Genomic DNA, 25,024 nt, shown 5'->3' with positions numbered 1-25,024 from the left:
TGTCCACCCTTTGAGTATTTTTTTAAGGGACCAAAGGCGTGATAATCACATGGGAAGAAATCAGGACTATAGGCTGTGTGCTCAAGTGTGTCCCACTCGAGTTGGCGGAACTTCTGCATTATGACATTTGCGATATGACGACGTGTGTCATAATGAAGCAGTAAAACCCTTTGTCAACAGTTTTTCCAGATGGTAATTTTTGACAACCTTCATTCTCAGATGGCTGTCTACCAATGTTTGTCCTTCAACAACCAAGAAAAGAATAATAGCACAGTCCGGTTTGGAAGAATTTGGTAATAGCATCATCATAATTCACATTTACCGCATACACATCAGAAAGATATGAGTAGCACACTAAACCATTACTTACATGTTGTTGTTTATACCAACATCAGTCACACTACACTGCAGCAACACCCTCAAACAGAAACTGCCAGAGTTTTGACTGACTTTGCAGCGAGCCTCTTCAGGCTGGTTAACTGCTAGATACTGATGATTATGTTCCCTTACACACTGTCTATTTCAGTCGTAAAGTGGTTACCTATATACGTGTCTGGGATGTCATCTGAAAGCTTGAAGAGAGGTACCCGTGGAGGGGGATGTCTGTATTGCTATTATATTGCCTGTGCTCTTTTGGTAGGGTATCGGTAGGCAAAAGTAAATCAGCAGTTTGTTCCCAGCGTAGTGTTTTCCTGCAGCAAAGCATTGAAGCCACCCTGAAGTTCCCTTGTGGTCACTTTTATGCAGTTAAACTCTGATCAGGTGGACCTGCTGGCTGGCGAGCACACGTGGCCCGCTGGACTGTAATCACTGGTAGCCAAGCCATAAGTAACTTGTAGCCGTCACCTCTGCTTGTGTCGTTAGGGCATTAATTATTCTGATAGCCTCTCTCTATTTTTTGCTGCCATATTCACGGCTACCGAGCAAGCACGCAAGATTCTCGAAAAAATTAATAAAGCAGCCACTTTCCTTCTGGTATTCCACAACAGTTCACTTATTGTTCTGCCCTAGTCACACATAATGTTCACGCTCAATCACGAGAGTGCTAATAAGTCTTCCGGTTTCACCAACGTAAGACTTCACTGCATTCACATTTAAGTTCACAGATGTCTGCAGTACGGAGAGCATCTACGGGATCCTTTGTGGGCCTAAACAGACGTCGGATCTTGCGGCTACTCTGGAATATGGGTTTAATTCTTTTCCAACACAGAATGTTGCCTAGAGTGTAGAGTTGTCTACCAATTACCTACCACAGTAACACAGGCAGCAGCCGGCCCACCAACCACCTACTAGAGTTGCCTACCAATTACTTTTCAAGTAGCACAGGCAATAGCCTACCATACAGCCACAGCCCCCCCCCCCCCCCTCCTCCATAGATACCACTCTCCAAATTGCCCAGTGACGTCCCAGACACGTGACATCGGTAGACAGCTGACAGCTGAAACAGACAGTACATAGTGGGAGTCTATCACCAGTATCTGGCAGTTAAGCAGCCTAATACCCAAAATTATTTTAGCCAAAATTACACTGCCTGTAGAAGCCTATGAACTTGCAGTATCACAATTGTTTAGCAGCTTAAATCCACAAAAGAACTGTTCTACTGTAAGTTACTATGAGATCTGGTGAAATTTATTCTATTTTTTCCTTGATGTAAAGCAAATATATGCTATAGTCTCACTGCAATTTCTACTGTGGACACCATCAAAGCTACATCGTAAAGAAGCTACAATTATCAAACAAATGCCTATCATTGGCATACTTTATGCAGAAATTGTCACTCACTTAGCTCCCACTACTTACAGTCGACAACTGACATACAGCTGCTGCTTTACAACACTGCTGTATGATATTATATGTCATTCTAGTGCAGACAGTATAGCGCAGCAGCCACAAATGTAAACAAATGAGAACTTAGACCGCCAAAGGGGAGAGGAGCAGAGCGGGGGCTCGAGCCCCTTTGTGTACAGTGAAATTTTTTATTTTTAAATCTGTATCGAAATGACTCTGATCATTATTTTTGTTCAGTTAATTTGTTTAAATGTAATTTTTTCTATTCATTTGTCTATTCATTAGTCATCACACGAAATATATCATTTGCTCTCATTTTTCTCCCTATCAGTCTTTTTCTACTTGGAATCCTCATTCATGTGATTTTAATTGCTGCTATGTATTTTTTTCGAACATTTTTTCATCGATTATCACAAATGAGGGTCCACCAGGGAAAATGGTTGCAGGATGTTATTTATTGCACCTTAAGCTACATCACTGTATAGAATGTCTGCAGTACAAAGAGAACCTACAGGATCCTTTGTGGGCCTGTATAGATCTCACCACTGGGGACCTCTCCTTGTTAGTTCAGGACACCTCCATCTGAAACTGCCAAGTGCAAGTGTCTGCATTAAAGGTGCTTTAGTATCTGCACTGAGTGGCACTTTGCTACAGTAAATGATCAGTGCAGGTACTTCAAGAGCTGACAGTGACTCAATAAAAACTCACCGTGTGAGTCAGTCTACAGGAAGAAGGAAGTCCAAAACCTCATGAACATGCACATGGGAACAAACTCAGCAAGGGGCTTTTGTAAGCGGCTGTCGACTGAGCACTCGAGCAATGACATTTGGCAACATATGCGAGGCGAGGTTTGTAGTAGTCAGCCCAGCTTACTGCCACCCGCAACTAAACACCTCCACCAGTGGGTCTGCCCATACTACACATCACATGCACCCTCCGTGGCAGGTTTCTGTACTATTCCATGATGCCACTCACACTAGCTCATCTGCCACTACTGTGATGTCCGCTGACGGGCACACCAAGGGTGTGGACGAAATAAACAGTTTGCCTAAAGACTATTTTTGTCATGCACAGAAGAGGGAAAAACGTGATGGGGGAGGGGATCAACACAAAAATTCCAAGGAGATGCCTTCCTTATTTGTCCTTTAACCACCACTTTCACTGCCCAGAAGTAAAGAAAAATGGTCAAATATTGAATCTTTTCTGAATATCTGTTCAAAGATCTGCATGCATTTTCTGATATACTCACTTGTCTTTGACACAGATTATCTGTTGCGAGGTGAAGCTGATAACCAGGACAGGTCCCTGGTCCATCATTTTCCCCATTGCCAGGTCAACATTGTCAACGTCGAGCACTTTGGAGTCTATGATTAAACCTTGTGCTCGTGCTTGCAGTATTGGAGTAGACAATAACCTGCCAAGAGAAGATAGTCAGAAATATGTCACATTGTTAACGTAAAGTACAAAATATTTAACACTTAATTTACACAAAGGGTGATTTTGCTGAACTACTACAGGAAATGCATTCTAGGGAAGATACACCCACTTCACGCTGGAGATAGAAGATCTTTGACAGTGTATGTTTCAACGATTGAAAGCATATACAATGACACATCAGGCAACTAGGAAGGATTTGGCCTACCAGTGTTTTCGCTCCATACTCGAAACGGTGTTAAAAGGCACCTGTGATGACCGGGCTGTCACAAGAAAGTACTAGGTGGCACCCCTCCACTGCTGTGGCCAACTCGATCCGGTGTGGACGTGTGTCGTGCAGTGCTGAGAGGAGAAGGCCCAGTATATTGACCAGAAACAAGCCGATGTAGTCTTTAAATATGCGCAGGCAAACAGCAATGGGCGCAGGCAAACAGCAATGGGCCATTGGCAGCAAGACTACTGAGAAAAATATTCCCGCCGACACCAAGCACACTGTAAACCGTTTGTAACAGTGTTTCGTCATTTGTGTGTGACAGGCTCGTTTAGGGGAATGGCCAACCGTGAAAGGTGGACGTGTCCAGCACATACAGGAGCCTTGAAGGAACAGGTGTTGAACATTACAATATGACCCCGGTATCAGCACCGGGCAGATGGCCTGCCAGTACGGGGTAAGCCAGAAAACCGTGTGGAACATTCTCCGTGACAACTGCCACTAGCCGTATCACTATGCGTGCAGGCCCTATTACCTACAAATTCGCCTTGGTGGTGACAGTTTTGCCACTGTTTCATTGTACAGGCCACCACAATACTGGGTTTTGTGTCATCCATCCTATTGAGAGAAGAGGCTGCCTTTACAAGGGCCAGCACCGTCAATATTCACAATACCTCCTTGTGGGTTTGTGGGTTACAGCGAATCCAGTTCAGCATCAATGTACGGTCAGGGATTACTGGAGACCACCTCATGGGACCGGTCACGGGAATCCACTGACGGGAGATGCGCCTTCAGCTATAATAATGGTAATGGTGTTATTAAACGACAGTGCTCCAGATCACTTCCACATTTCCGTGCAGAAGAATCTCTACATATATCGCGAATGGTGGATCAGACGAGGTGGTCCAGTCACACAGCCCACTCAGTTGGCAGATCTTGACCCTTTAGAATTACACCTGTGGAGGCACCTGAAAGAAATCACATATGCAGAGCCCATCCCAGACGTGCAGACGCTGGAGCAATGCATTCGTGGTGCCTGTGATACCATTCGGGCGAAGAATGGCATATCATAATGTGTGTGTTAGTTTCTTAGAGGCCCACAAGTGTCACTTTGAACACTTTCCCTGAAGATGGTCTCATGGCAGCAGTGTACTGTGCAGGCATGTGTATCCTCTCAGGGACTGTTTCATACTGTTTGTCCCCATTTAGAAAAATCACTCTGTATACGTTGCTTTATGGTTCACAACGGACGTGCAAGGACAGACTGTATTAGCAAAACCAATGTAATGAAGAAACAAAATGTATTCAGCAGGTACGGACTTTAATGTTTAACAGAGTACAATCAACTTATAGTTGGCAATAGAGTATACTACAACAGAAATCAAACCCAGACCTTTACCACACACAATCTCAAACAGCTCAATCAGTGAAGATTTTAAGGAGTAAAGACAACAACTCTCCGCACAGTACAGACATCCTTTCTCAAAGCAATGGAGGAGGAAAAAAGAAACTCATTCTCTCTTTCTCTCTCTCTCTCTCTCTCTCTCTCTCTCTCTCTCTCTCTCACACACACACACACACACACACACACACACACACACACACAGAGAGAGAGAGAGAGAGAGAGAGAGAGAGAGAGAGAGAGAGAGAGAGAGAGAGACCTTGTCCCGGCTGACTACATTTTGCCGTTACTGCAGCTCCATTGGCCTGTTGATTTCTCTGAAGGAGAACTCATCCAAAATCTAGCGAGGTTCTCCAACTTCTTTATGTGCCACTGAATGACTTGGCACCTTTTCTTTTCATCAAGTTGTCATCATGACTGATTAAAGTATGGACATTCCACCAGGACTTTCCATTACCATATTCAATTGGTACAGTCTAGTTACCAGCATTATATACAGTCAGTCCAACAGGAAAGGTGACTGATTTCATATTTTCATAACTACTAATGCCATGGATGTACATATAAACTAGCAAGGTATTTCAGCTACCTTCTGTTTTAAATTTAATAGCACTGGCATCACAGACTGTTTGTAAAACTGAAACTCAATCAATATGTTTTGAACTTCAGTTGTGAAAGGAGCAACGGAACAACATGCAAACATCAAGTTTTATTTTAAATTAAGTAAAAATGCTACACACACTTTTAAAATGATAACAACTATTTATGGTAGTGAAGCAATGAGTTGTAGTGAAGCAATGAGCTGTGAAAACTTTTTTAGTAGAATGAAAGGTTTCACAATGATAGAAAGAGCATTACGCACAGTTCAAATAAAAGAAAATGTTCAAAAACTGGCAGAAGTTCTTCAAAATGATCACAGTGCATCTATCAAGTTAATTGAATAGCTCACCTGAATTCATAAAACCACTGTGCACCACATTCTAACTGAAAATTTGTGCAGCCAGAAGATCTGTTGTCCCTTTGTGCCCCACTCACTGATGATCAAAAAGATTGCAGGGTGGAACACAGCAGAGACAAAAAAAGATCGGTTGTTAGGGACCCAGACTTTGTGTCTCGATCATAACAGGTCAAGAAAATGTAGTGCTTTCAGTACCACCCACTTACACAGAGCCAAAGCTTGGAGTGGAGAGGTCTGGAATCTCCAAGACTGAAAAAAGTGTGCAAGCAGGAAAGCCATCTCAAGACAGTGTTTTCTTTGATTATAAAGCAATTATCCATAAGAACACATTCCAGAAGGTTAAACGTTGAATGCAGATTACTACTTGGGTGTATTATATTGTTTATGGGTGACGACAATGCACTAGTGCACAAAAAACCGAGATCATATGTGATTTCTTGGCTCAAAAATGTATTGTTGTGCTTGAACACCCTTATTATTAATTTGATTTGTCTCTGTGTGGCTTTTGGTTATTTCTAGAATGGAAAACAGCAATAAAAGGAAAGAGTTTCAACACTATTTCAGATTCCGGAAGGCTATGACTGTGGTACTCAAGGCAATTCAAAGATGGAGTATACTAATTGTTTCGAAAAAAATTTCCAATGCTTTCAGTTGTTGTTGATCGCCAAGCAGTCCATTTTTGAATCAAAAGTTATTTAAACTAAAAATAAATGTCTCATATTTAACTTCACGCCAGACACCTTTCCGTGGGTCATACTGAGTCCTGCCTTTAGATAACATCTACTATTTAACCCTGATAGTGTGCACCTCAAACTGTCACATGAACTGTACACCAGAGTCACAGTGACCCTCAATTATTTGCTGGGAAAATTGCCTGAAAATAGAATATTTCATAATGAAATTGGACTCTCATATAGTAAACTCATTTAATTTCATCTCTGTTACATACTTTTCCAATCAATATTAGTATTAATGCATCCAATATTCAAGACGAAGTAAAAACTGTCATGGAAACTTTTCAACGAAGAAATCTTAAAGTGATCTGGATCTAAAGACTTTATTTGCAGTTTAATTAGATGAAGATGCCATCGACTTAATGAAATGCACATATTACACAAATATTTCTCAATTATTCATAAATCCGTTCATTCATTATTTCTATACTCTTGGAATATGGACTACAATATTATTGGCAGCTGTCAGGCCTCAACTATTAGCGACAGATGTTTCAACATGACCATTCTTAACATGGATGACTGTATTTTCTTCACTTCAGTCTGAAGATTCAGTGGACTGATCAATTTCGCCACTGCCCATAACTGCTGTAGAAGCATCAACTTCAGTATCACTTTCTATCACTAAAGCCACTTTCACAATTGAGCTCTTGTAACAATGTTTCCCATATAGCATCTTCCATTAGTAAAATGTCATCTCTACGTGCCACTTTCACACAGACGAACTTCACACTCAGCGACAGAACACATACATAATGTTTACTTCAGAGGATCACAGTGAACCATCAAAAATATTTCTGTGAAATTAATTAAACAACAATTTCAAACATCTGTTCTGTACTAAATTTCACTCAATGCTAACATTGGTGGCAATGGGCTGTGTACGTGCAGTGGTGCATACAGACTGACAAACAAAAAACTCTTGTGTCAGAGTGACCCTGGTGTACGCTTCTAGGGTCAATATTGCCATTCATCTTTCAAGTCCCTTTTCCTGTTTGTACAACTTTGTTGTTCGTTTAGGGCTGTCCACCTTTTAAGGCCATATGATTCATTCTGCATGTTTTAAATTTTGGCTTTCATCACTGCTTTGATGAATTTATTATAATCTGACCGGGAATTATGGGAAGGCCACTGTGCTGTAAATGATCTGAAAATAAGTTAACTACTACATTTAAATTTGTTTTTGTCAATTATGTATTTTTCACTGAAGAGACAAAGAAATTGGTATAGGCATGCATATTCAAATTCAGAGATATATAAACAGGCAGAATACACCACTGCAGTGGGCAATGTCTATATAAGACAACAAGTGTCCAGTGCAGTTGCTACATTGGTTACGGCTGCTACAATGGCAGTTTATCAAGATTTAAGTAAGTTTGAACATGGTGTTATAGTCGGTGCATGAGCGATGGGACACAGCATCCCCGAGGTAGCGATGAAGTGGGAATTTTCACGTACGACCGTGTCACGAGTGTACAGTGAGCATAAGGAATCCGATAAAACATCAAATTTCCAACATCACTGCAGATGCGAGAAGATCCCGCAAGTTCGTGGCCAACGATGACTGAAGAGAATTTTTCACTGTGACAGAAGTGTAACCCTTCTGCGAAATTGCTGCAGATTTCAATGCTGGGCCATCAACAAGCATCAGTGTGCGAACCATTCAATGAAACTTCATCGATATGGGGTTTTGGAGCTGAAGGTCCACTCGTCTACCCTAGATGACTACACGACACTAAGCTCTACTCCTCGCCTGGGCCCATCAACACCAACATTGGACTGTTGATGACTGGAAACATGTTGCCTGGTTGGACAAGTGTCGTTTCAAATTGTATCAAGCAGATGGATGCGTAGGGTTAGGGAGACAGCCTCATGAACCTGTGGATCCTGCTTGTCAACAGGGGACTGTTCAAACTGGTGGAGGCTCTGTAATGGTGTGGGGCATGGGCATATGGAGTGATATGGGACCTCTGATACGTCTAGAAACAACTCTTGACAGGTGACACATACGTAAGCATCCTGTCTGAACACCTGCATCCATTCATGTTCATTGTGCATCCTGATGGACTTGGGCAGTTCCAGCAGGACAAAGCGACACTGCACACATCCATAATTACTGCAGAGTGGTTCCAGGTACACTCTTGTGAGCTTAAACACTTCCGCTGGCCACTAAACACCCAAGACATGAAATTACTGGGCATATCTGGAATGCCTTGCAACAACATGCTGTTCAGAAGAGATCTCCACCCCCTCGTACTCTTAGGATGTATGGGCAGCGCTGCAGGATTCACATTGCCAATTCCCTCCAGCACTAAGTGTTGCGGCACTTCTGCTTGCTCACGGGGGGCCTACATGATATTAGGCACGTGTACCAGTTTCTTTGTATCTTCAGTGCGTGCCGTGCGTGCGTGCCTGGCAAAACATTTTGACTGATCTGTATATGATTAAGGACTATTTACCCATTCCAGATTATAAACCTTATGTACTGGACTATAACAGTGACTGATCTGATGTGTGATGTAATAGGCTCATGCAAGTGCAGAATTGGAAATTATTTTCTTTTGGATCCTAGTGTCACTTCGATTTTTTAATTCCTCCTTATGCTATCTCTCTTTATTTAGACGTCAACTAACATTCTGAAACTGACAGTACTGTTAACAGATCTTACAACAGCTGTTTGGCGAGGTTTATTTTTCAAGACTCTGTGAAAATGGTTGTACAAACATCCAGGCGGATCTTGATTATTAAAAATTTAAACTTGTACATTTTACAAAACTCAAAACATGACACACTACAATCAATAATTCAGAATCGGAATAGATCAACCATACTAATATTTGAGTATAACAATTTGTAGGGATCTGAAATGGAACAATCATGTAGGCTCAGTCATAGGTAAAGCAGGTGGCAAATTGGTACATTGTTAGGATTCTAGGGAAATTTAGTCAGTCTATAAACGAATGCTTGCAGAACACTGGTGTGACCCAACTGTGAATACTGCTCATGTCTGTGGGACCTATACTAACTAGGATTAGCAGGGAATATTGAACACATACAAAGAAGGACAGCATAAATGGTCACAGCTTTAATTCATGTGAGGCCATCACAATAATACTAAAAAACCTCAACTGGCAAACATCTGGTTAAAGACATCAATAATCTTGCAAAAGCATTCTTACAAAGTTTCAAGATACAGAATCAATTGAAGGGTCTAGAACTATAGCCCCGACATATCACTCCTCAGCAACCGCAAAGACAAGATTCGGGTAATCTCAGAGTGCACAGAATCACTGAGATGATTATTCATTTCATCTTCCTTATGTTAATTGACTGAAAAGAATCCTTAACAATGGGTACAATGGAAGGTGCGCTCTTAAATGCACTTCACAGTAGTTTACAGAGTACCTATGTAGACGTATATATAGATGTTTTCCACAGAATTATGTATATGCACTGTCCAATTACAATAATGCAACCACCTGTCAAATGCCTGAATAACCACTTTCTGCAGTGCATGTAAGTTTTACCAATGACGTGACATTCCACCTTAGTGGTAAAGTCAACAGACACAATGTTCGTATATGGGGTTTGGAAAATCCACATTCACCATTGCAATATGAAAGAGACTCACTAAAGATCAACATGTTCTGTGCGGTATCCCATACAAAGGTTTATGGACCATTTTTCTTTGCGGAAAGAGCTGTAACGGGAACCACGTACTTGAACATACTGGAACAATGGCTGTTAACTCAAGTTATGAAAGATTCCCAGGACTTCATTTTCCAACAGCATGGAGCTCCACTCCATTGGCACTGTGATGTACGAGGCTTTTTGAATGATTCCGTTCCTCAGCACTTGATCAATCGCAGGGGACTTGAGGACCTGGCTCTGCACTTCTAGCCACTGAGGTCTCCTGATCTCATACCCTGCAACTATTTCTTATGGGGTTATGTGAAGGAAGTTGTTTGTGTCCCGCCTCTACAAACCACACTAAATGATCTGCAGAACCAGATCACTGCTGCCGTGCATTCAGTAACAGCAGATAGACTTTCGCGTGTGTGGGATGAGTTTGGCTACCGCGTTGATGTTTGCCGTGCAGCCAGTGGTGGCCACATTGAACATTTATCACATTTCTATTTATTAAATAATTATTAAAAACTAATTAATTACAAATTATTAACTTGATATCAAATATTATGAAAAAAACCATAAATCTTCCTCTTTTCAGTGGTGTAAATCTTTTTCATTTTGGAGTTTTACTTGATTAAATACGAAATTTTGAAAATGGGCCCATCATTTAAAATAAGCCTGTATTTGTTCATTCTATATACAGTGAGATGACAAAAGTTATGGAATAGAGATACGCACATATGCCGACGGCACCAGTATCGAAACACAAGGTATAAAATGGAGAGCATTGGCCAAGCTGTCATTTGTATTCAGGTGATTCATGTGAAAATTTTTCTGACTAGATTATGGCTGCACGATGGGGATTAACTGAATTCTAACGCGGAATGATACTTGGAGCTGCACAAAATTCCAATTTCGGGAATTGTTAGGGAATTCAGTGTTCCGAGATCCAGTATCAAGAGAGCGCTGAGAATACCACATTTCAGGCATTACCTTTCACCGCAGACAATGCAGTGGCTGACGGCCTTCCCCCAAAGACTGAGAGCAGCGGCATTTGCATAGTGTTGTCAATGCTAACAGACAAGCAACACTGGGTTAAGTAACCGCAGACATCAATGTGGGACTTACGATGAACTTATCGGTTAGGACTGCGTGGCGGAATCCGGCATTAATGGGTTATGGCAACAGACGACAGTGCCTTTGCTAACAGCACAACATCGCCTGCAGTGCCTCTCCTTGGCTTGTGACCACATCGGTTGGGCACTCGACGACTAGAAAACTGTGCCTTGGTCAGATGAGTCCGAATTTCAGTTGGTAAGAGCCAATGGTAGGGTTTGAGTGTGGCACAGACACCAAAAAGCCATGGACCCAAGTTGTCAAGAATGCACTGTGCCAGCTGGTGGTGGCTCCATAATGGTACGAGCTGTCTTTATGTGGGTCCTCTGGTCCAACTGAACCACTTGTAGACCATTTCCAGCCATTCATGGACATCACATTCCCAAACAATGACGGAATTTTTACAGATGACGACGAGTAACGTCACCGGGCCACAAGTGTTCGTGATTGATAAGAAGAACATTCTGCACAATTTGAGCGAATCATATGGTCACTCAGATCGCCCGACATGAATCCCTTTGAACATTTATGGGACATAATTGAGGAGTCAGTTCGTGCACAAAATCTTGCACTAGTAGCACTTTTGCAGCTATGGAGGGCTATAGAGGCAGTATGGCTCAATATTTCTGCATAGGACTTCCAACAACTAGTCGAGTCCATGCCATGCCGAGTTGCTGCATTACGCCAGACAAAACGAGGTCCAACACAATATTAGGAGGTATCTCGTGACTTTTGTTACCTCAGTATACATGTTATGCGATGTTGGCTCTCAGTATTTTGGCATTATTTATAAAGTTGCTCCTGTTTGTCAAATCGTGCTGAGCGTTACTGCTATAAAATCTGGTACAGAATTTTAATTAATCACTGGTATTGCTTCACAAGACCTAACGACAGACAACATTACTGTGAGTGACACTGTACATACTGCATTCGGATGTTGCTAGTGGCTAATTAGTATAAGTTTTTTCCAATTTTAAAGTGCTCATTACAGTAATTATTAAATTTCATTTGTGAGATTATACAGAACATAGTGTAGCAGACAGCTACACGTGGCACTTTAATCTGAGCTTCCATGTGTACTATTTTCATTATTGCCAAAAACACTCGTCAGCAATTGTCACATACAGTCATTTGCAACCAAACAGATGCTAATTCACAAGTTTTGCTGAAACATGAGCTGGTGACTGTATTTTATTACTCAATGACTAATATTTCAATCAGTTGCAAGTTTAGCTAACAACTCTAAATCAATGAACTTGAATACAAAGTTTGTTTTTAATCACTGTTGTGCAACATACTTGTTTGTTCAATGCCAATCAATAACAATCTTGCTTGCATTCTTTTGGTCAAAGTTTATTCTTCAGAAACAATGCTTTTTCTGTAAAGTGGAGAAAATTAGATTATAAAGGTCGTTAATATACTGGAAAGTGCAACCAAGTTGTAAGCTCACCCGCAGTTAAACACAATCAAATAGCTCTTTCAGACATCAAAATGGAAGGTCTTCAGTCATCCACCACACAGTCCAGACCTCTCTCCCGGTGGTTATGAAATATTTGGTGAGCAGGCTCTCAGAGGCATAAGAATCATCTCAGATGAGGATACTGAGCACTATGTTCAGAATTGGTTCATAACAGCGCCCCAGGAGTTTTATGAGATGGCCATTAATAACCCTGTGTTGCAGTGGGACCAGCGTCTCAACAATACTGGGCAATACTTTCAAAGCAAAGGTATAAGTTTCTGGTTACAGGCCTCCGGTTCATGTTTTTGTCCCTCCCCCCATCTGCAGTGTGCCCCTATTCAGTGACTCCTCATCTTTCTTTGTCACTATATAAATACATTTTCACTCTTGCGCCCTGTCACAGGCATTTTATTTTGAGATAACTACACCATATTCTGGAGGATTAGGTCGTCGAGTCCTCTTTGTTATGTGTGTTGGTAGTCTCTGATGGTCCATTGAAAGAGATCAGTTTTTGGTTTGTTTGTTACGATCCCTAATGTTCCCCTGAGAAGCTGTGGTAAAAGGTGTCTACCCAAACAGAACCCGACTTATCTGTGGGAGCCTCTCACAGCTGGGACACAGCAAGTGCCTCGTAGGTTGCTCACAGTTTTAACTTCAACAGCTTCTGACTTGCAGCTCACATTAGGTTGAAGGTTAAGTACAAAGTGAGTGGCCTCACATAGACAGCTTTTGAATGTGCTAATGGGAAGTATTTGGTGGAATATCAATCATTCGAGGAGTAAATGTGACAGCAACAATAATTCTGACTGAGCAAAGAGACAGTTTTGTCACAGAGTGTAATAATGTGGTGCTGAATCACAGTTAGCCAAAAGGAAAGAAGGGGAGTACCTTGACAATTTTGAAATGGAATTGCGAGGAAACATGCTTCTAGTGAAATGGACCAATGGAATGAGGAATGAAGAAGTATTTCTAAGAATAGTAGACGGAAATTATGAAAATGGTGGGAAATTAAAATTCAAGTGCTCATTAGTCTGCTCCCTCCCTCCCCCAGGGACAACTATCAATGCATCAGAACACACAATTCAGAACAGGATTTGTGGTTGGTCTCAAAATAATTGAATTCATAACAGAATTTAAAGCACAATATCTCAGGCTATCAACACTAACTATAAAAGCTGCAAATAAAATATACTTACTTACTTCTTGGCACTAAAGCCCATGCAGGGCCTTGGTTCCTCTGATGACCACAGCCAAATCCTGACATTTTTCTGCTTGCTTCCTCCATCTCCTGACTCCAATATTTCTCAAATCATTTTCCACATCGTCCAGCCATCGTTTTCAGGGTCTCCCTTTGCTCCTTTTGCCACCTGGATTTCCTGTGTAAACCTTTTTGACAGCTCAATCCTCTGACATTCACTTTACATGGCACAGCCATCTTAAGCTGTTACACTTAATTTCAGTCACCAAGTCAGGATTTCTATACAGTTCTTCCAATTCCTTGTTTCACCCTATCCTCCATTGCCCCGCCTCATACACGGCTCCAAAAATCATTCTTAATATTTTCCTCACCCATCTTCTCAAGAGCTCTTCTTACGCTACAGTCATTGTCCATGTTTCTGAGCCGTACATTACCACCAGTCTTATGGCTGTTCAATAGACAGTCACCTTCGATTTTCTGCTCAGGCTACATGACTGAAGGATCTCGCTAAGGCCCAGTAAGCTCTATTTCCTGCAGCAATCCCATATTTTATTTCTTCTCTTATTCTGCTAGCTTCTGTAACCAGCACTCCCAGGTATTGGAACTTCTCACATCTCTCATAATTGCCTCTGTTCAACTTAATAAGTTCTCTTTAACAACAGCATTTTTCCTGTAAGCAAAGAGATACTGTGTTTTTGTGTTGTTTACTCTAAGTCCCAACTGTTCTGCCTCCTTTCCAGTCTGCCAAATCCTTCTTCCATTTCTTTCAAACTTCTAGACAGCATACACACATCATTGGCATAAGCTAAATTTTGGTGCATACGGTTAAAAAGAGTGTCACCTCGGTTATCATCTCCACCCTTCACATCACTCTCTCCCACACTATGTTGAAGAGTAGCGTGGATAATACATCACCCTGTCTTAACCCTTGATTGACCTCAAATTCTTTAGAAAGTTTTCCTTCTACTTTTACCTGTCATTTTGTGCTGGTGAGGGTCATCTGTACCAGTCTGATAAGTTTACTTGGGAATTCCATCTCCATTAAGGTGTCGTATAGCTCTTTCCTTTTAACACTATCATAGGCCTGTTTAAAATCTACTAAAAGTTGGTGTACATCCACATTATATTCATAACACTTTTCCATTATTTGCCTTATAATGAAGACCTGGTCTTCTGTTGATCTACCCTGTTGAAAACTGCACTGGTAGTCTCTGAGTATTTCTTCTGTAATTGGTTAAGTCTCATAGCAATGACTTTGGCTAATACTTTGTACACCATGCTGACTAAAGCAGTACCGTGATAATTTTCACAGTTTGCTTTGTCCTTCTTCTTATGAATTGGGCATATAATGGCCATGTACCACTGGTCTGGCAAATAAAATATACACAATAATAAATGGCCATGTCCCACCTAATGATAAAAATCATGAAGAAAGAACACAGAAGATGAGGATGGATTGTGGAAGCTTTTAGACCAGTTGATAACAAACAAATAAAAGCCACTCTAAAATTTTAATTAGAGATTTTAATGACCAGTTAGGAAGGAAAAAAGAGATATACAAACATAATAGGGAAATGGCCAGCACAAAAAAGAACAAACACGAATGGCAAGAGATTGGAGGAATTCTGCAAAAACCATGACATAATCTCACAGCTAATATACTTCAGGAGGAGCCCAAATAAACTCAAAACTGGATCATGTCTGTATGGGTGTAAATTACCACAGGCAAACCTACAATGTGAAATTATGGGGAAGGACAGATACTGGATCAGATCATTGCATAATACAAATTAAATTCACTCCATTGACAAAGAAAACATCCCACCCCGAAAAGAAGTGAACCTACTACCCTCAAACTGAAAAACGACAAGGAAGGTGATGAACAAACAAGGAATATAAAAATAACAGATGACCTAGAGGAAGTAGTTTCCCAGTTGAAACAAAAGGCTGAATAAGTAGCTCTAATAAGGCCAAGGAAAAAATGTCAGTGGTGGAATGATGAGTGTGATAAAACAGTAGTAGATATACACCAAGCCTGGTTAAGGTATCAGTCATAAACTGCAATTCACTGAACAAAGAAAGGTAAACCATAAAATAATAAGAAGGGTTGATCATAAATACTAACAACATATACTTCTGACAGAAAATCTAGCAAGAAAACAAATTTAAGGGATTAGTACAAAGAATTTAACAGACAACTATTCACATGTGATCCTCCAAAATTAACGAATAAGGATAAAAACAATAAGATGGCCACAGCTATAAAAAATACAAAACTTTTATAAGAAACATTTAACAAATTACTAAACTGTGAAGATCTTCAGATTTATTTCAGATAAGCACAGATACCCTTTTAAAACAACAGCAGAAAATATATACCCACCAACAAAACACCCGCCGGCCGAAGTGGCCGAGCGGTTCTAGGCACTGCAGTCTGGAACCGCGAGACCGCTACGGTCGCAGGTTCGAATCCTGCCTCGGGCATGGATGTGTGTGATGCCCTTAGGTTAGTTAGGTTTAACTAGTTCTAAATTCTAGAGGACTAATGACCTCAGCAGTTGAGTCCCATAGGAAAAAAAAAAAAAACCACATACAGCCACCCACAAGCCATGAAGTCTACAAAGCTTTGAAAGGGCTCAAAAACTAAAAAGCAAGAGGAGAAAATCAAACATTTGCAGAACTTTGGAAATGCCAGTGAAGATATTGCACCACTGCATTGTGAAAACCTTGAACAAAGAAGAACTACCAGAACACTGGACTACAGCTATAATCCACCCCTTACACAAAGAAGACAAATTGAGACAATTATAAAGGAATTTCCCTTTTGGTCCTGCATATAAAGTTATGACAATAATTCTATACAATCATTGTAAAGATCAACTTGAACTGCACCTAGGAGAATTTAGAAGGATTTATGCCACAGAGATGCTGTCCAGAACAGATAATCACTTTGAAATTGGTAATGGATTACTACAAAATGAGACAAAAACAACAAGTCATAAACTTTGAACACTTCAAAAAAGCTTATTATTGTACCCACAGAACTTCAAAGATGAATATACTAAGGAATTTCAGACTCATCCCAAATTAACAGAAATGATAAAATTAACTCTAACAAATGTCAAATCTAAAGTGAAGTTCAGAGGAGAGATATCTGAGTCATTTATAATTGAGACAGGGAGATGGTTTATCGGCATTACTTTTCATCTGCACTCAGGAGTACGAGACAAGGGAATGGTACGAGGAAAACCATAAAAACTTAAGAACTGTAACCAAGAAAGATTAAATAGACTTAAACTGCTCGAGACTCAAAGATGACTTAGTGTTACTAGCTAATAACACTCAAGAAGAAAAAAAATCAAATAACAAGTCTACAAAATATAGCACAAAAATAGGACTCCAGATATCATTCGATAAAAAGTGAGAGAATGGTAGCAGATCCACTAGTAATCAACCACATAACAGGAAAATAAAAATAGTGAAACAATTTAAATGCTAAGGAGAAATTATAACGTACAACTTGGATGTGCAATCTGCATAGCAAGAAAGAACTAACAGAATGATAAAAGCTGAAAAATGAACATGGCCTACATGCAGTAAAAAATATCTATCAATCTAAATTAAAACATTATAAGACAGTGGTTCAACCAGGGGTGACATACAGCAGTGAAACTCTCTTCAGAGTCACTAAAACAGAATTAACAAAATCCCAAAAGTAGAGACAAGAATAGCTAGAACATGGATAAACACAAAATATCAGGAAACTGGAAAATGGTCAGTAGTCTCAAATGAAGTGGTGTACAATGAACCCGAGCCCATTACAGATACGGAAGAAAAAAGTCCCCCCCCCCCCCCTCTCTCTCTCTCTCTCTCTCTCTCTCTCTCTCTCTCTCTCTCTCTCTCTCTCTCTCTCTGTGTGTGTGTGTGTGTGTGTGTGTGTGTGTGTGTGTCACATTATGAGGACAACAGAAACCAGATTACCAAGAAAAATTATATATAAACTTAGGAAGATGAAGCAACAATGGGATAGATAAAGGAAATCAGGAAGTATATGAAAGAGCTAGAATTAATGCTGAATGCTTTGAAAAACAAAACAGAAAATTTAAAGTATTTCAAAAAACATAAACATAATATTTAAACCAAAAATTGGCAAGTGACATACAATGAAAAATGTATTTACAGATGAGGAACAACAAAAAAGATGAGAATGAATGAAAACGTACTGGTCAATTTTTAGATGAGGAACAACGAAAAAGATCAGAACAAATGAAACGGTACTGGGCAATTTTCTGAAAACTTACTGAAGAAGATGACCAGAAAATGAATGACTACAGAAGAAGACTTCAAAATTTATGTACATCCTATTTGACAAAAAACAAATGAATCCTCAATCACTAAACTTCACTGAAACATGACAGGCTCAAGGCAAATGCCGGAATGGTTCCTTTGAAAGGGCACGGCAAACTTCCCTCCTCATCCTTCCCCAGTCCGATGAGAACGATTACTCCTCTGATTGGTCCCCTCGCCCAAATCAGCCAACCAACAAAACATGTCTGAGTGTTAAACAAAAAGAATTTGTATTTGCTCAAGGGAAAAAATGGACAGATATGAGCTTCAACCACAATATGGATGTAGCACAGTCCAAACTGATATACAGGTGTTGATTGTAAATCAACGATGATATCCCAGAGGATTACTTACGAGTATGGAGCGTCATGGCACCAGTCCCGCAAAACTTCCAGATCTCCTCTGGATATGGCTTCTAGGATGTTTGGAATTATGTCCGTCTCACAGTCTCTAAGAAAACGATGTCGATCGAAATTAGGATCCAGTTTCACCAGCTCAGTCATTGTCTCGGACAGCTCTGTCTTCTGAAAGAGACCGCCGACCACATCTGACACTTTATCAGTTAGTAGTCTGGAGGCACGTACCACTGGATTGTCCGATTCATCGTAACGTGTCTTCCAGTCCAGTATCTTACCGACATATGGGTTGTTGTCGCGAAAATTCTGCCAGCTTTGGTAGAACCTGAAGCAAATAAAAAGTAATTTAAATTCAAAGATTAGTCACAAATATAAATAAATTACAATTTTACATGGGGGAAAAGACTAATTCTTGCCATAAAAGGAAAATGCAATTAGTTTCATTACGATGTTCAATGATGGCAACAAAAATTTCTGAAAATATAATCTTCCGCTTAGTAACCTACGGAGAGCGAGGAAGAGACTGTGCGAAGGAAAATGTGAAGTGTGATTACATGTACTCCGGATCCTTTAGTATATGAGGTGGTATCCAAAAGTTCATGAAATACATTTTAAAATTATTATGTCTCACCTAGATCTCATTCTGCACCATCATCTTCATCTTCAAAGTAATCCCCTCGGTGACTAAATCCCAAAATTTCTGCTACTTTTGAAAATCAACCTGGAAGTCTTTCTTTGTTAGGATGTTTAGTATCCCCTGTAGTTCACCTGAATCACCTCTATCATATCAAATCTTCATCCCTTCAACTTGTTTCCATCCTAAGCTAGGGGACAAAGTCATCTGGAGCTATGTCTGGTAAATAGAGCAGTTGGGGAGCGTATGGAACTGGTCAGAGGAACTTCTTTCCACCACATACTGTAGTACTCGATACTTCCTGAATTTGTGCTATGTGATACATAAAAATACTACTAATAATATTACAGTTTAATTGAGGCTATATATATGTGCCTACAGTTGACATGAAAACAAATGTATTGTTAATACTAAAGCTACACTGATTCTAATGACACTAGTATTTTTCTAGAATTTTCTTGACATATTTAAAAGAGCCATAATTTGATTCCTAGGTAATTAATGTTAAAGATCATTACTGATTTTTTTTTTTTATTTTCATAACATCACTTGTAAATTTATTAGCGATATAAATAAATGCTCAACTTATAACAGACTGTAATAATTGATAGTTGCAAGCTATCATTGTTGACCCTATATAGAGTTGGTAGAAAGCACCTGTATCTGATGGGCTATTCGTCCATTGCACTAAGTACATGTAGATTGAGGTTGTGAAACACGCAAATAGGGAAAGCATGATTATTAATCATGTAGTATTTGCAAAAGTGCAGTGTTACAAATGTGTTAAAAATGTATTAAAATTAATAGTGAAGAAGAAACACAACATGCTTTAATGAATTTTTTTAATGGCACATATTAACAACCTGCAACCTTAGGATCTCTAGCTAAGCAGAATATACCTACTAGACAAAGTAACGAACAAGATGAAGTCAAAAGTTAAGTAATTCCACCTGTACTGACACAGATGTCCGAATCTACCACAAACTAAACACTGAATATTACTTCAGTAAAGTTTGTAGGTTAAAGAACAGTTGCTTTCTTTGAATTCCATACAAGTGGTTTACATACCACAAGGGAGATAGAGGTTAGAGGAGCAAAAATCATTTTGTTACTAGTGAAAAATTCCTGATGTTGGCTGCATTCTTTTCTGCACTGACATGGTGAAGTACCCCATCATTCATATACCACTTCTGTCAATGATTTCACATCATGTCCTCCCTTAAACATATTAAAACAGCTTAACAGAGTCTGTCTGGAAGGGATGAACTCCTTATGTACAATCCCATCAGTGCACACACACAAAAGATCAATGTGGACATGATGTTACTCTTGACTTGCCAAGCTTTGTTGGTCGAGATCAATGCACACTCTTTCATTGCAATGACTGCTTCTTAGGGGTGTCGTTCTCATAAACCACATTTTTATCTCCAGTGACAAGCTTTGAAAGAAAATTCGGACTGTTCTGATGCATTCATGGCAGAAACTTTTCCTTAATCCTCTGTATGTTCAGTTTTTCTGACAGAAATATGTGCCAAAGTTTACTCTCAAGCTTTGCATCTGTGCAAACACTTATGGCGTGCATAGATCCAGTACTAACCAAAGAAGATAAATCTTGAAAAGTGGAATGAGTATACACAAGGGTTATATAAAGGAAAGCTACTTGAAGACAATATTGTGCTAGGGAAAAGGAACTGGATGTATACGAGATGGGTGAAGAATTCGACAGAGCACTGAAAGACTTCGGAGAAGATACGAAAGAGGATTAGTTTTGTGTCTGTTGATAGCTGCTTGGTTAGTTAGGGTTATACAAAGGAAAGTTATTTGAAGACGATATTGCACAAGGGAAAAGGAACTGGATGAATACGAGATGGATGAAGAATTCAATAGAGCACTGAAAGACCTTGGAGCAGATACAAAAGAGGATTATTTTTCTGTCTGTTGAAAGCTGCTTTTTCTTTGAAAATTGCTGGTTATGGGCAATGTTGCCCACCTCCAGATCTGTTAAACAACAAAAATAAATTACAATTTCATCCTAACCTTCTGTTTAAAAAAAACTAAAAATTTTTGTAATCTAATTACAATACAAAAGCTGTATAACATACCATACGTTTTAGTGAGAAAGTAACCTATCATAAAGGAACTATGACTTCATAGTCATACACTAAAACCATACTCATACGCTGTCACTTTATATTAAGATTTTAAAAGAAATTCTGAAATAAAAATCAGTGACTGACATGCAGAAAAATAAGCCTCTTTTGCATAAATAAGGAATATGACAAATATGTGCAGTTTTGATAACCTAGCACCTAGTTACACCACGAGAGGTGTGAAACCATTTTTTTAAAGCTATTTTAAAAATTGTGAAAGCTATTTTAAAAATTACATTCAATAACAACTGTTTAGTGTTAGGAGGGTTCCGCACGTATGCAAAAGTAAAGATTAATAACAGGTGTTTGCTAAAACCAAATTTCTTTTAAATTTTAATATAAAATGGAAGCATGTGAGTACAGTTTCAGTAATGAGAGTGAACTGACAGTCCCACTACAATAGGTTATTCTGTAACTCTAACATACAATTTGTTAGACAACTTTTATACTGTAACCAGATATAATATTTTTTTATCTTTGTGAGCAGAGGATTACGACCCACTTTAAATACAGTAGGAAAGTTCAGGTAGAATGTAAACAGTTAAGGAGTAAAGGAGACCACTTACCGAAAAACAGAAGCATTGAGTCATTGACAGGCCCAATAAAGGTAGGTAGAGGTGTGTGTGTGTGTGTGTGTGTGTGTGTGTGTGAGAGAGAGAGAGAGAGAGAGAGAGAGAGAGAGAGAGAGAGAGAGATTACCCTAGCTCGACAATGGATTTATTCTGAAAGCTAGGAAGATTTCTTTACTCCTAAATTATTTATTTTGTTGTTTATCAGTTTCGGAGACATTGCCCAAAACTGATAACTTAAGGGGGGGGGGGGGGGGCTAAAAAAAACCAGCGACTGACTGACAGACAGACAGAAAAATAAGCCTGTTTTATATAAGTAAGGATTGCAGATTACAGTGATGAATATATCCAGTTTATCAAACTTAGAACAGACAACATTCCCTGGTGTGAAGAATATCCGAGACCAGTGAAATACCTTCAGACTTCAAGAACAACGTACTAAAGTTTTTCCCCTCCCACGAGACCACACATCTCAGTATATCACAAATTTCAACTCAACACGTCTACCTGTTCCTAGAAAAAGGGATCTTAATAGATGGACAGAGACAAATAGACAGTCAGCTGGCAAAAAATTATTTTTTTCATGTGATATAATTATAAATCATGATTTTTCAGATTTTTTGCTTTACCTGTACTGTGGAACATTGTTTCCTGATACATTTCACAATTCTACGTGAGTGGGAAGTACCCTATAGGTTTTGATCAGTATGTTTGCAAATATCAAAATGTGACATAAATGGCTGTGTCTTTTCATAGAATTGACTTAGAAGGTTATATTTTTTACACCACCAATGGATCATAGACCTTAGTATGTGACAAATTTCAACTTCATACATCTACCCATTCCTGAGAAAAAGAAGCCTTAACAGTTGGATGTACAGACAAACAAAGCAATCCTACAAGTGTTCGGCTTTTATCGATAGACGTACAGTGTCCTAAAAATTGATATTGTAATTCTATCTGAGATGAAAAAGGAGTTGGAAGATCCGTTGGATGGAAATAGAAGTATTTTTGAACATATTTTTAATCCAATTAAATTTATCAGAATCATAGCTGAAATACTTTTTGAAGTGAACTTTAGTGTTCCAAGATGATGGAGAAGACAGACTTTTATCTCCAGCACAAGTATTGGTTTATCTGTGTCCTCTGACACCCTAACACTAGAGTGGGGAACATGTCTAGAATGCCATTTTCCATTCAGTTTTGACATAGGTCTAATTTCTTTATGAAAGTCTTCACTTTTACAGGACAAGATAGTACTTCTCAAAAGGGTCAGTGAAGTAAGCCATTTTCAATAGAAAATTCTCCTCCAGAGAATGACTTCTCTCCTTTAAAAAACAGAATATCTTATTCCTCAGTTCAAACATTCTTTTTAGTACTTTACACCTTGCAAGCCATCAACACTACTAAGAAAAAGAGCAAATGAGTGTGTTCATCATCCATCTTCTCATGTAGCGCTTTAAGAAGCCTTGAATTTATATATTTTGACTTAATAATATTAACTGTTTCTATATCCATTCACAGCAAATCATTAAGAGGTTTCTTTAGCGGCCAGAGCCTCCCACTGTATCATGCAGTGAGTCAATACTGCATCAGGAGCTACAGATTTAACTTTCGTTTCCAATCCACCACAAATTCCAGACACTGAGCTCCATATGGGCATTCTCCAATGCACCTATTCTACGATATTCCATTTTGACTAAAGAAGTATTGACGCCTCACAGAATAACAATTCCTCTTGAATGTTAAACTCGTCAATGAAATGAACATAAGCAATCAAATGAGCATCTTCATGAATATCAGTTGCTTCATACACTTGAAGTGCAAAGCAATTGTAATGCAAATTATTTATTAACTGCTCAAAAATGTCGTGAAAAATGTCAAAGATTTTTCTACGCACAGTGTCATTAGAGACAGGAATACTTTTCAACTGTTTAGCACGTGACTCACCACACAATGTGACACTACATCAACTGCTGCTGCTGGTAAAACCAGAATTTTTACCACCTTGTGTGGTTTCTCACATTTAGCAATCCTTTGCAAAATCTGGTAAGAGGATAAAAGGGCCTTAGAAGTCACACTCATCATTTTAGTACAGTTCTCCTGAGAATGCAGTAAAACATTTAATTTCCTGAAAAAAAAAATCTTTTTGGTTTTTCCATTAATTCAGGATGTTTTGGTTTCAGCATGTGTCTAACCTTTCAGGCTTTGTTCTGTCAGCATCTAAAATGGTTATATAAATTACACACTGCAGATGTACTTCACCACTGGTTGGAGTTTCATGAATCCTAGCAATAAATAGTTCTTGTTTTTGACTTTGGAGTAATGACTTCTGCTCCTCCAGTTGATAAAACACTGGTGTCGTCACATCTGTCACTAATCAGGAAATTCTTCGTATTGTAAGGTGTAAAATAGATGATCCAAAGCTTGCACTGTGCACAACAGTTAAGGATACAGTGACAGTGCAGCCGATAACGGGTGATTCCGCCGATGGCAGACGTCACCCACCTTGCTCGATGATTTAAAACATTGCTAAATATATGACCACAGTTTCACTGTCATTGAACGCATCTGGCGGAACCCCAACGCCAAACGATATTCAATCCAGGTCAACAGCACCTTCCTTGTCGAAGGAAACGAGAAACATAACTGTTTGCTACTAAGAATGTTTTTTAATACACTGCACCCCCCCCCCCCCCCCCCTGCATACCATTTGCTTCCTTCCTCCTCCTCCTCCTCCTGGGTGGGGTTGCACCTTACAGCTTGAGGACCACTGATCACTGATACAGACAGTCATTTTTCCCTCACTCCATTTGCAAGTGAAACAAGAAAGGGAGTGACTAGTAGTGATACAAGGTACCCTCCACCACATACTCTTTGGTTGCTTGCGGAATATTTACTGTATGTGGATGAACAGTTTTACTCAAACAGATGAAAATGTTAATAATAATTTGTAAGTGACAGGGACTCTCTTATGTAAGTATTAGTCTGAATTGTAGACAGAATGGAATAATGGGGATGATAAACACTGCAGAAAA

The 25,024-nt window shown here is 39.4% G+C and overlaps 1 protein-coding gene across 2 annotated transcripts in view; it reads right to left on the bottom strand.

Annotated features, from left to right (window-relative positions):
• The window catches only part of LOC124551357 (mitochondrial import inner membrane translocase subunit TIM44), a 50,505-nt gene that overhangs the window by 5,627 nt on the left and 19,854 nt on the right, over positions 1-25,024 (bottom strand). For both annotated transcript variants that reach the window (XM_047126391.1, XM_047126392.1), the window contains exons 6-7: positions 18,632-18,958; positions 3,038-3,202 (exon numbers count right to left, since the gene is read on the bottom strand). In XM_047126391.1, the coding sequence (XP_046982347.1) occupies positions 3,038-3,202; positions 18,632-18,958 (492 nt within the window). The remainder of the gene's footprint in view (positions 1-3,037; positions 3,203-18,631; positions 18,959-25,024) is intronic.

Source organism: Schistocerca americana, chromosome 9, assembly GCF_021461395.2.
Source record: "Schistocerca americana isolate TAMUIC-IGC-003095 chromosome 9, iqSchAmer2.1, whole genome shotgun sequence".
Classification (NCBI taxonomy): domain Eukaryota; kingdom Metazoa; phylum Arthropoda; class Insecta; order Orthoptera; family Acrididae; genus Schistocerca; species Schistocerca americana.
The sequence above is the reverse complement of the archived record's forward strand: the minus strand, read 5'-3'. Positions and strand labels throughout refer to the sequence as shown.